This window comes from Vidua macroura, chromosome 5 (assembly GCF_024509145.1).
Source record: "Vidua macroura isolate BioBank_ID:100142 chromosome 5, ASM2450914v1, whole genome shotgun sequence".
NCBI lineage: Eukaryota > Metazoa > Chordata > Aves > Passeriformes > Viduidae > Vidua > Vidua macroura.
Window position 1 is genome coordinate 31,699,590 of NC_071575.1, and position 12,892 is coordinate 31,712,481.

At 44.3% G+C, this 12,892-nt stretch overlaps 1 protein-coding gene across 2 annotated transcripts; it reads right to left on the reverse strand.

The window, feature by feature from the left end:
- Window positions 1-7,780: 7,780 nt before the first annotated feature.
- On the reverse strand, window positions 7,781-9,763 carry LOC128807190 (uncharacterized). Of its 2 annotated transcripts, XM_053977366.1 has the most exons (3): window positions 8,898-9,763; window positions 8,765-8,796; window positions 7,781-8,007 (listed from the first exon to the last, which is right to left on the reverse strand). In XM_053977366.1, exons 1-3 carry the CDS (start codon window positions 9,242-9,244, stop codon window positions 7,925-7,927), a joined length of 462 nt encoding a protein of 153 aa, XP_053833341.1. In that variant the 5' UTR covers window positions 9,245-9,763; the 3' UTR covers window positions 7,781-7,924. The 2 variants fall into 2 exon arrangements, with proteins under 2 accessions (XP_053833341.1, XP_053833340.1); XM_053977365.1 differs by lacking the exon at window positions 7,781-8,007 and having other exon boundaries at window positions 8,219-8,796.
- Between the last annotated feature and the right edge of the window lie 3,129 nt (window positions 9,764-12,892).

Here is a 12,892-nt window from a genome sequence, read left to right on the forward strand (position 1 = left end):
TTTTGGTTTTCTTTTTTTGTTTGGGTTTTTTTTTTTGTTTTGTTTTTTTTTTTGTTTTGTTTTTGTTTTTTTTTTGTTTTTGTTTGGTTTTTTTGGTTTTTTTTTTTTTTTTGTTTTTTTGTTTTTTGTTTTTTTGGTTTTTTTTTTGTTCCTAGCAGACCATGGTGTGGTTTTTGGATTCCCAGCTCTGTTTGCCACTGCTTCTGGGCGTTCACTGGTGTTTGACACTTGCTATGTTAACACTGTATAGCAAATATGTTGTTCATGCAAGGTTTCACATACATAGCCTGAGCAACTGTAAATGTGTGTTCACAGCTGGAGTAATTCTAGGGCTGCAGCTCTTGTTCCAGGTCCTGCCTTCTGTATTCTCTGAGCCTCCCCTCACTGCTGCAAAGAAATTAAATGTGTGTTTATTCTGGGCCCTGCATTCTTTGCTCCTGAAGGTGACTTTGAAAGTTGTTGCATCCTCCTCATTTTCCTGCTTCGGGAAGTCATTTGGGAAACTAGAGAGGAGAAAGACCCCCCAGAGTGGGAGGGCTGAGACACACTTGAAGTTCAAAACCTGCTTTAGAGAGGTGGCCAGTGCTGTCAGACAAGAGGATATTAATTGGATGCCAAATTAATAGGTAGCAAAAATGAAATGTGAACTTACCAAGTGTTTTATACATGTTTCAGTGCTCATTTGCTTGAATATGGAAAAGGCACTCAGCACAATATGCTGGTGTGAGACTGTGCAGGAACACGGGGTTCTCCTGCACAGCTGTAGAAGGATGCCCTTATTTCCTTGCTAAGCCAGTGCCCAACTATGTCCAGCTCCAATTGAAGCCCTGACACCAGCTCTGGCCAGCAGGGATGCCAATCCCTGTCCAGCATGTTGTGAGAGGGCGTCACACATCTGCACTTTGTCTGCAGTAAGAGGTGGGCTGCTGGCTGAGCTCTGCAGCTGGTGGAAGAGGCCACTATGGGTGGGAGCAGTGAATTCAGCTTCCCAGCACCTCTGACAGCTGAGTCATCTCAAATTCCTCAGGCTCTCCTAGGTGAATTTGTCCACCCTCCATTCCCAGCCTCCCAGCAGTTTCCTCTTGGTGCATCAAGGTAGACACGATTTATTAACGATCACCCTTGGTCTTTCTTGGGGGATTTAAATCAGAACTCCTTCCAAAACTTCCATCTCCTCTCTCAACCTTAAATTTATGTCATGTTGCATAAAACTAGAAATATAACTAGAAGAAAAAAAAGCTTAAGTATTTTTTTCACTTCCATGTAAATGGAATAAATTTGCTGCCATGGGTAACTCTGACATTTAATCTCTGGTCTGATCCTCCATCTGTGTGTTAAGGGGAAACCAGAGCTCACCGGGTGCGACTGCTGATATTTACAGAGGAGAATTTGTTGTGTGTACCTCTGGATCATGCAGCCCAGGGAAGATCCTTAGATAGCAATGCTGATAAGGCTTTTGAAAATGGTAACACTGCACAGCTGCTGGGGTACAGAGCTGTACAAACTGCCCTGAGACCAATCCCTTCTGCACCAAGAATTAGCTCGTGACATTTTTACAGAGAAAAATACAATCTTTGGTGCCAATGAGCTACCAAGATCAGTTGATTCCCCATCAAATCTTAGTTGTGTGTGCTGATCTGGACAATTTAAGTAAAGTATACTTGGTTCTTTCATTTGCAAGTGCCCATCAGCACCTTGCTTGATTCCTTAATTGGCTTCCAAGAATCAACTGGGAGACCTGAGAAGTTCATTCTTGCTTTGCAGAATTTTAGATTGCTGTAACACTGCACATAGAACATGCACTCATTGTAGAATGAATTGCTATTGAGCAGATAAACCCAGGATGTGGCTTGTGGAGAGCAGGGGTGAGGGGGCAGGAGGGCCTGGGCAATGATTTGGTAGCAGTGTGGCCTTTTCCTCCTGGGAAGCTGTCCTGAACCTCTTGCCTTGTGCTGGTGATCAGAATTCAGTTCCAGTGTGTGACTCCAAGCATATGACCTGGGCTAGGAAAAAGTCACCAGTGCTGGGAGGATTAGCTGGTGCTGCCCTGGTTAGATGGTTATTACTGCTCAAAGAAACTGCTGGATTTTTCTCTGTGTACTCTGAGTTTTCTGTTCCACTCCTCTGACATAAATAAATCTAGTGCTTGTACTTCCAACAGGGGAAGTCTAGATCTTGATATTTAATAAAAGAAAAGGTCATATTCCCTTTCCAACACCAGGTTGCCTAAACCTGTTACAAACAAGTCATTCTTTTGAAAACATACAGGGGAAATAAGATGGTTAATGTGCTTGAATCAAAAATATGCTGAGACTAAAAACTAATTTTTAATCTGCTTTTTATGCTGAGAGAAAATTTATAATACACTTGATGTGCCTGATCTCTTTGATAAAGAGACTCTGTTTGATTCCTAAAACATGCTGTGGAATTTTACTAATCCATCATACAGACACCCTCTCCATTAATTGGTATAGCGTACAAATGCACTATTTACATTTGAGGTGTAGCCGCAGCCTTGGCACTGTTTTCATAATAAATATAAAGTGACAGAGCTAAAAAGAATATTCCAACACCTGGTTTAGTGGAAGGTGTCCCTGCCCACATAAGGGGTGTGGGAATTGGGCAGTCTTTAAGGTCCCTTCCAAAGCCCTACAGGAGCTTCTGTTGCTTTCCCTCTCCCACAGGCCAGTGGTGGGGTGGCTTTGGGTCACAGCAGGAGCTGGGAAGTGGGACAGATCTAAAGGGTTCCCAACTCCTGCTTGCTGTCATCTTTCCATCATCCACTCTTTCCAAAATACCCAGGTTCATCCATAAAAATATGTATTTCTAGAGGTGGAGTGGCAGGGCAGTGGCAGTGTGGAGAGAAGTGCAAGTGGAAGGGGCAGAGTTACCAGGGTGACTTTAAGGGAATGCAGATACACAGTTGTTTTCATTAACATGATCAAGCCACCGATTGAGATTGGTCCTGTAAAGCCTGAGACAGGGAATTGGAGAGCTGTCCCTGCTGTCAAACCTCCTTCCCCTCCTTGGGAACTGGTCCTGTCAGGATTACACTGAGATTTTTTTCATCCCCTTCATGTGGCTGCAGCCCTGGCACCAGGCCCTTGCTGCCTTGCAGTGGGGCAGGGGAGCTCCAGATGGAAAATTCTGGCAGCCTCCACCTGCTTGATGGGTGGGAGTGCCAATTCTTAGTGTTTGTCCTTTCCTTTTCCCCCTTCCTTTATTCTTTTCCGGTGGTTTCTATTGTGTTGTTTCTTGCAGGGAGCCATCCTCACAGTGGCTGCTGTACGTCTCTTTGGCAATGAGGCTTTCAAACCATGAAAGCAGCTCATTCAAATTCCTCTTCTCCATGAGCTCTCCATGAGCTGTGTTTGTATCTATATGAAGAGATCTTGCTGTTCTTTCTCTTACAGGCTGCTAAAATTTCCCCAAAGAGTAAAAGCCATTGTCAGCTTTTCACAAGTGTGTTTTTTTTTTCTTGTTAATTAATATTTTAATAAAGACTAGATTAAAGTGTTACATTGGAGGAAACAAATAAGTGTATATGAGCCTTTCTGCTCACTGTGGAGATGGATGGGTTTCCTCTGACATTCAAAATTTTCTAGGATGGTGAGACTGTGAACAGGATGTAAAGACTAAGGTATGGAGAGATGAGTTTTGAGATAAGTGATAAGGACAGCCGTACTGTGGATTGGCACATCTCTGCTGTTCCATCTTCTCCATCAACCAACTGTACTTTCTAGAACTTAAAAATAAAGGAACAAACCCCCAAACACAACAAATCACCTCTGGGTTTTTTGCATTTGCATTTTTTTTTCAACAAAGTGCATCAAGGTACCTTTGCCATTCCCTTCTCCCCTTAGTTTTTTCCCCATGTCATTCCTTTACAACCAGAGTCCTCCAATTCATTCTGCTCTAGCCACTGGCTAAAATTAAAGGTACTAAGGATTTTTTCCATTGATGCCCTCTCTGAGCCTGCACGTAACTCATTTCACACCCCTCAGCAAGGAACAGAATAGCAGCTAAATATTAGAGGAGAATGGAGTAGCTTAGTCATAAACTGATTAGTTCTATCTGTAGAACTGTAACTGGATGCTCAGATGGGAGCTCCCCAAATCTGCTGTCATTAAATGCTGGGGAATTGCAGTTGGGGTGCTTCATGCTGTTCCCTGCACTCTATTGCAGGTGCCATTGGGATTTACCTGCTCCAGAGAGCTGCAGCCTGCACCGAGCTTATCCTAGGGCTGCAGGGAGCACACACCCTGTGGCAGTTGGGTGCTTCAGCTTCCTTTGGGGAATAGAGCCCAGCTACAGGGTTATGCCCATGCTGGTAAATGGGAAGTTGAAATATATAAATATATGATCTGAAATGTCAGTGGTGTAATGAAAATATGTTGGTTTTTTTTTTTTGTTTTTTTTTTTTTTTTTTTTTTTTTTTGTTTTTTTCCCATTTTTCCTGGGGGTGATAAGATTTGGTTTGTCTCTGGGGTTAGATGTATTTCAGGAAAATATGTTAAAATCTGTAAACACAGCACTAGTCAGGCTTTCAAGGATCAAAGCCAGGAAAAACAAAATTCACAATGTAAAAAAGCCACAAGTACCGAAGTAGTTCTTATCATGGATTTTTTTTTTCTAGAAATTGCGGGGACTGCTGGACTCCAGGACGGTTTGGATGGGTGGTAACGAAGGATCTCTGAGGCCCGGTCTTTAGAGCATATGGTTTATTGTAAAGGATGAAGGGCCCTGCTTAGAGTTGCTAGCCGCAACTCGTGGCAGGCCCAGGGAGAGCGGGGGGAGAGAGAGAGAGGGAGAGAGAGAATGCCAGGTGGGCGTCCCAGCAGGAGGGTCCGAGAGAGAGAGAGCGTCCGGTCCCTCGGCCACACCTTATCAGGGGGCTTCAAGGTGGGCTGGGACAGGACTTGGGCCAATGGGGTTACAGACATCGGATACTTCAGGGGAGGGTTACAGGTATGGGATGAACCATACATTGGGGGGTGAGACAGGACATTCCATTTGACCTTAGGATCTATCAGAAGGGGGGATTGCTTTCAGCTTGGCTGTATTATTGTTTTCGGGATGCTCAGTAATGAAGGTTTGGTATTTCAAACCTTGTTTTCATCTCGATATCTGTGTTCTCTGATTCTTTTGCCAGGTCATCATATTTATAGGGCCTTGCTATTTCATCTTCCCCAACAGAAATACTACTGCAAGTGTGTGATCTGACCCTAAACACAACTGAAGAACACAATTCTATTATAAAATAGGAAAAAGTCTGGATAGTTTGGGACACATTAAGTTATACTAGTACCATAGCAAAATAAAGACTCCTAGTGGAGTCAGATATTTGTATTTTGTCAGCTATTCTGCAGACACACCAACTAAAATTATGGAAGAAATTAATAAACCTCAATTTACAGCTTCATTCTAGCATCCTATTTTTCTGTGTGCTTCCCCCTACATATTTTAGTATTTTGGTATTCTGACTCCTTGTCTACCCCAATTTCCCTCCCCTTTTTACTCCCCTTGTGCTGCTGACATAGGTGGTCCAACAGCTCCTTCCCCTCTCCATACTCTGAGCTGCCAGGATGTCACGGGAAGGTATCTGGTAGAGAAGCTGTATTTGAAATGCAAAAAACTCTGTGTAAAATGTGTAAAAAACTCTGCAAAAAAATGTGTAAAAACTCTGGAAACACCAGCTGGCTGCTGTGTATAAGAATTTAAAATGTTTCGCAGTGGTGCAAGAAGAATTTCTTTATCCTTCCTCCAACATTAAAAAAATATCAAAGATAGCAGATAACATTTTGACTGAGCCACTCTGTTAGGGATGCAGAAGTACAGCCAGATTCAGTAATGAGCTAATTTTCCTTCCCCCTTTTACCTTTTGATGCAAAGCAGCTGGGATATGTATGTCTGTCTGTGTGTAGTTTTCCTGGCTGTGTTCCCTTTTTTGGCAGGAAAATGTTGAATAGGGAGGGTTTGAAATTTTTGGAGTGTTTGAGAACTCCAACAGGTCAGTCTCCTCTGGTGCAGTTGTTGTATGCTGAGGTTTTTTTGTGGTTGTATAGGGGATTTCTGGATGCTCATGGGTAGGAATTGCGTGTGCAGCAGTGTAGCTTCTCCTGGGTGTCTCAGGTTGGCAGTGAACAGGTGGAAATAGGCTGGGGAAAGGGATTTTCCTGGATTTCGGACATCAAGCCAAGAGGGCAAGAGCTGTTGATAGAATTTCTTGTAGGGGATCCCCACTATGGAAATGTTGACTCTGGCTCACTGCTAAGTTTAGAACCATGTAAAACATGTACCCTGGACTTTATGCAGAGCAGATGGTGCAACAGGCTTTACTGGTTAGAGTGTGTCATATAACAGATTGTCTAGAAAAGTTTGCTTGCTTTTGGCAGACAATTTAATTCAGCTCATAGCGTATTACTGAAGTTCACTGTGCATCTCTGAAGAAGTGGGTAGCTAATACATTTTGTGTCATCTTTTATACCAAAAGATTTTTAAATAATAAAAAAAAAAAAAGTAGAAGTTGTATCCCTACTTGTTCTCTTGAGTGGAGGTGGGAAAAGGCAGCTCCAGTGTGCGAGTAGAAAATGAAATCGAGAAAATTGATTCATATTCCAAAGCCACAATCTCCTTCCAGCTGGTACAACATTATTTTTTTTATTCTCTTATTCTCTGTTAATATGTCCTTTGAAATAATTCCTACCTTTGTTTTAGAATCAGGAAAACATAAAAGTCTTAGGCTTTATTGCAAAAAAAAAAAAAACAAAAATAGATTCTGCAAACTTTTAACATCTACACAGAGTAGGCTATTAAGTGTAGTACCAGCTATCACCAGGTTCAGTAAACCCAAGTACTGTTTAATGCGAAGTGAGCATACACAAACATGAATGTTAAAGTAGTGATAAAGCTACCAGCTAGATCATATTAAGGATGATCATCTTGTGAAAGGTTCCTTAGAAGAACTGGATTCTTCAGGTCCCTTTAGGTAAAAGTCATATTTTTGTCTTCTTTGAAGCAGTTTATTGAAAACATTGTAGTGTAATCCAGGCAAAAGTACCCTGTTGATCTATCTCACCTGGACTGGTCTGTCATGCTCATCAGGCAGGGCAAGGCTTTACACCCAAGTGATTTTCTATGGCAATGCTCTTTTAGCTTTATCAGATGTGTGACAGTGTGAAACTACTGTCCAGTTACCTCCTTGCTATTTTGCTGAGCTAATACATTGAACACCCCAAAGGCCTGGCCTGAGACAGTGTTTACAGGTGATACCTGAGGAGCATAAAGTCCTGCAGACTGTGCTTGTATGTGATCCCAAGGGGTGGCCATGTCTTCAAAATGGCCTTTTTCTCTAATAAATACCATATCTGTAGCAGTGAATGTCCATGTTTTACACGTCAGTGCCTCATTGCACATCTTGCAGGTGAAATCCCTTTGCCAAGGTGTGTCTTCTGTGAACCCATCTGTGCCCAGCTTAGGCTGGGAGTCAGTAAGATCAGTGAGTTCTTCAGTGTGAGCCCGAAAACCCAGTCTTTTCCCTTCTGCAGACGAATACTTCAGTGACTGCCTTGTCCAAATGGGTGGCCAGCATAGCCAGCAGTGTGTCAGGTGCTGTGACTGGTCTGTAGGCGCAGTGTGGGACTTCTGTTGACAAGGACAAGGGTTGGGGGGACGCCCTCACTCTCCATAATTCCTGTGCATTTTTCCAGACCCAGACGACAGCAGGCTCCCTCAGCGCAAATCCAGCCCTGCTGACAGACCACACTGTTGCCAGCTGGCATGGTTTCATTATAACTTTTTTATTAATCAGGGTTTGTCAGTTTTCTATTGCTCAGCCTGTCTCATTCTCAGCAGTGGAGCTGCCAGAGCCCCCAGTGGGGTGAGGGGACTATAATTTTCTGTAGCTCTTTTCCATAGTCATTTGCTATCTCCTGGGGAGAGCAAATCCTGCACAGAGCCTCCATCGCCATGGGTGAGGGGATGTGGCAATATCTCTGAGGAAGTGACCTGTTGAGGAGGGGCAGCAAATTCACAGAATTCACAGAATCACTAGGTTGGAAGAGACCTTCAAGATCACCAAGTCCAACCCATGCCCTACCACCTCAAGTAAACCATGACACCAAGTACTACATCCAGGCTTTTTTTAAACACATCCAGGGATGGTGACTCTACCAACTCCCTGGGCAGACAATTCCAGTACTTTATCACTCTTTCTGTAAAAAACTTTTTCCTAATATCCAGCCTACATTTCCCTTTGCTCAGCCTAAGACTGTCTTCTCATTCTGTCAGTTGAGAACAAGAAAGAGAGGTCTCTCTGCCTCCAGAAAGAGACAAACCCACTCCTGACTACAACTACCTTTCACGTAGCTGTAGAGAGTGATAAGGTAACCCCTGAGTCTCCTCCAGGCCAAACACCCCCAGCTCCCTCAGTCATTCCTCACAGGGCTTGTGTTCCGAGCCCCTCACCAGCCTCGTTGCCTCCTCTGGACGCGCTCAAGTGTCTCAACATCCTTCCCAAACTGAGGGGCCCAGACCTGGACACAGCACTCCAGGTGCAGCCTCACCAGTGCCGAGTACAGGGGGAGAATGACCTCCCTGCTCCTGCTGGCCACACTGTTCCTGATACAGGCCAGGATGCCGTTGGCTTTCTTGGCCACCAGGGCACACTGCTGGCTCATGTTCACTGCTGGCTCATGGGGGCTGTCGACCCCATGACAGTGGTGAGTTGTGGTAGGGCAAGGAAGGAAGTGAATTTGAGTTTTACCTGGAGGAGGAGAGCAAGCAGGCGCAGGTAGCCTGGAGGAGGAAGAAACTTGGCTAGTACTGGGGGGACAGTTGGAGGGTGCACAGGGAAGGTTTATATTTTCTCAACAGCCTCACAATTCTCCTTGTCTTACCCTCCAAGAAGATGCTGACAGCAGAAGGACAGAGTAACACAAGCAAGAAAACACAATCCTGATGGATGCTTGAGAACCTTCAGGTCTGTGTCCCTTAGAGGAAAGGGCTCAGTGACCAGCAGGCTGAGCGTGGTGTGCTTTAATGGCAGCTCTGAGGTCCCAGTTTGTGCTTCTTTTGCTGGTGCAGAGCCTGAGACAGGTGGCCTGAGTCTCTGCTGGAGCCCAGCTGCACGTAAGCTGTCACATAAATGCTCAGGACAATACCCACTGGGGAAATGCTGGCAGGCAGACAGTACTTCCAAAGAGACTTTTTTAATGGCTCGGTAATCAAGTATATCAAAATCCATCAGCAAACAACCTCACTGAGCATGCTGGAAAATTCTCTGCTCTCTGACTTCTCACTGCCATGTTCCTGTGAGGTTATTCCTACAAAACTGGGTATGAAATGCTGCCAGCACTGGTGGTAATACTCGGGTGGAAGTGACCACACAGCTCTGAGGGCAGAAGAATAAAGGTCTCTCAGAGGTGACTGTGTGTGAGGAGATGTGGAATGTGTGCCAGGCAGGCAGTGCCTTCCCTCCTATCTCCTCTACCCAGAGGAGGCATTGATACTGTCCAAAAATGGCGCTTTCTCTGGCTCGTGGGTGTTCTTTTTTGAAGACTCCCACCACTGACTTAACTGTGAATTCAGTGGGAGTTAAACCAAATTAGAGCCTGTTGGAAAATCCTTTTCAAAATACATAGTCTGCCATCGTGGGGATGCTGCATGGATGCCTTCCAGAGCAGCTCCTAGACCAAGCAGGATCGTCACAGAGTGCTTGTGAGAGTGACAGACTCCACCCATGGGACACAAATGGAAGGCAGGGTGGGAGGAGTGTGGGCACCTGGGTGCTGACCTGTTACGGGGAGAACCACGGACACACGTCTGGGAGGTGATCCCACCTCCTCCTCCTCCTCCTCACAACTTTCCTCTGGAACAAAATCTAGCACAAACTTGGCGGCTCCAGAAAATCTGCTTGGTGCTGGCTTGGAGCCAGTGCAATCAAGAAAGACTCCTTTGCAATCCTAGTAGCAGCATGAAATGCTCACTCTGGTTTTGCTCATAAACTATTTTGGATTAGCTGTAGATAATTGTGCTGACTGTTCAGTGGCAGCGTCTCTACATACTTAGCCATATTTGCATGTAGCAAAGAGTATTGGACCACGAATGAGCATATTTTCTTATTACTTTCCAAAATCTCTGATTGGCTCTCATCCAAGCACTGAAGCAAATCCAGCATGAGTGGTTTAAGAATTGTCTATCGGGGAGCTGAAGCAAGTTTATGGAAATCCTGCTTGCATTATCTTTGGAGAAATGGCTGTGGATAACCAGTAGTTTCCAAGCAAGGGGTTTGGTTTTTAACTGATTACTAATCAGGCATGGCAAAATCCATCAGCAAATAGCCTGAATTAGTGTACTGGAAAATTAACTAATAGCTGGAGGTATGCTCCTTTCTGAAATTATTCTTTCTGTGATTTGACGGCTCTAGTAATCCAATTGCTGTGAGTTTTATTTCATATTTATCTTTCTGTAAGGATGTGTTTTAATGCTTGTTTTAGCTTGCTGCCTTCTAATGAAGATTATTTATTTTAAAAAAATAAAAGGAGGGTGCTTTGCAAACTAGATTGATAGGAAAGGAAAGCCAGAGTGAGGTGCTCCTCATGCCATGTGCTAGAAGCAGGGGTGGCCAAGGGTGGTCTCCACAGGAAAACACCCCACTACCTACCCATGACAGGGGCAGGCACTGCTCCTGCAAAGGAAAAGGGACTCTGGGGAGATGCTGCTGCATAACCCGTTTTTCAGGTTTTTTTTAGGCCCTGTTACTTTTCAATGCAATTGAACAATTCTACAATGCTGTTTCTCAGCTCTCTGTAGTTTCTGACTGCGTATGGAGGGTGTGTTTGTGTACTCATCTGCCTTCCTGCATGAGAAAATCTGTATAAAATTCCCTTTCGAGGTGCCCAAATGAGTATAATGACTAAATGGTGAATAATCCAGTAAATGAGACTTTTCAGGAATCATTTTAAGATATGAGAAGTTGAAAATCTGAACAAATACATGCTAAATTAAAGAACTTTCCATGAGGGTGGGGGTTTGCCAGAAAGACTATAGTTAGATGCAAATCTGCATTTCTCTGTGATTACAAATCAAGGCAGAGATATCCTTTAATTTGCAAAGGGAAAGAAAAAAGCATTGATGTAAACCAGCACCTCTAACAGAGCTGCTCTGTGCTAGAACCTTGGAGGATGGCTCTGCTTAGGTAGAGTCTCCTGCCCGGCTGTGATGGAGTGGCTGTGCTCTGGGACATGAGACCACCTCATGAAGGTTATTTTTTTTTAAGGCACAGTGGTCGCACTTACAGCCTTTTCTTCTATTTCCCAGATTCCAGTGTCTGAAGTATATTCCTGACAATTACCATGGGAAGAACCATTGTGATAGTGGTACCTTTGTATTCCCTTGGGGAAAAAACATAGCCAAAACCCAGCCTTTGAAGCGGTGACTGAGTTGTATTTTTTAATTCTTCAATGATTGCCTCAAGTAGATGAGAGCAAATCTCAGATAATGAGTCTAGAAAAATAATGCTGTCAAGGGCGTGCTTTCTATAATTCCTAACAGAAATATTGAGGCTTATCTGATTTCAAAAGGATACTCCACTGTCTTGCTTTTTAAACAAAGAAACAAAAAAAAAAGTGGTGTGGAGCTGCCAACCTTTCTTTTCCACTCAGATTCTAATGCCATTATCAGTTATTTGTATGCCATTTTTCTCCTTTCTTCTGGGCTTTGTTCCACACCCCCCCGCCCGCCATTAAGCTTTGCACTTAATCCCACACCATGTCAATAAATACACTAAGATGCAGAATCTGGCTGCAGATCTTTATATTTTGTCTGGCTTTGCCTTCTCCTTCCCTCTCTGGTGCTCTGGGAAGGCTGGGGCAGGGGAAGACAGAAATGTGTAAGAGGCATCTCTGACATTGCTGCTCTTGTGAACTTCTCCCAGAGCTTTTGTGGGTCTGAAGAGAGGCAGGTGCCTTCTTCATGCCTCTGTCAGTATTTTTAAGGAGGAATTATCCCTCCCTCCAAGTGTTCTAACCCCAAGTGCTGTGGTGTGAGTGGAATGAGGAGTTCTGTCCCTCTGCTCTCATCCTGGCTGATAATAACAATATAGGTGCTAGAACACAATGAGAAGACATGAAAGAAGAATTTATGCCTTTATTTTTAAGTGACAACCCTTGTGTAATGCTACATAAAATAATTTGTTGGAAGGACTCAGTTGTGTTGCTCTCCTTATTGGTCATAAGGTGAACCTCAGGTGCTGGAATTAAACCCTGCAGCTGTGTATTGGAAGGGTGTTGGTGAGACCACAGAAACCCAAGCTGTCCCTGTCTGGTCTTCATCCTCCAGGTTGGTGAACCCTGGCCTGTGCCACTGCTGACATGGCATGAGAGAGGGAACAGCCCATGGCTTCAGATGAGTATGTCACCACAAGTGTAGGACAGGGCTGTACCACAGTGGCTGGTTGCGTGTTCATTCCAAATCTGAAAAACTCCTAAAAGGCTTTTACCTGCCCTAAGATTTTGCCATCAATTTCTGCTTTGGGTCAGCAAAAGGTGGCTTGACAAGAACTGGCTTTTTTAAAGACCTATCTCTAGTCATAGGGCAAGTGTCTGTGAAATTGGTAAGAAGCCAATGGCATCCCAGGTTCTGTCAGAACCAGTGTGGCCAGCAGGAGCAGAGCAGTGATTGTCCTCCCTCAGAGGGTGCCGGTGAGGCTGTACCCCAAATCCTGCATTCACTTTTGGTCCCCTCATTACAAGAAAGACATGGATGTGCTTGAGTGTGTGCACAGAAGAGAAATGGAGCTGGGGAACAGTCTGGAGCACAAGTCTGATGAAGAAGGCCTGAGGGAAGTGGAAGTGTCCCCATGCCTCGGGGAGACCATAAAGTTGTCTACAGA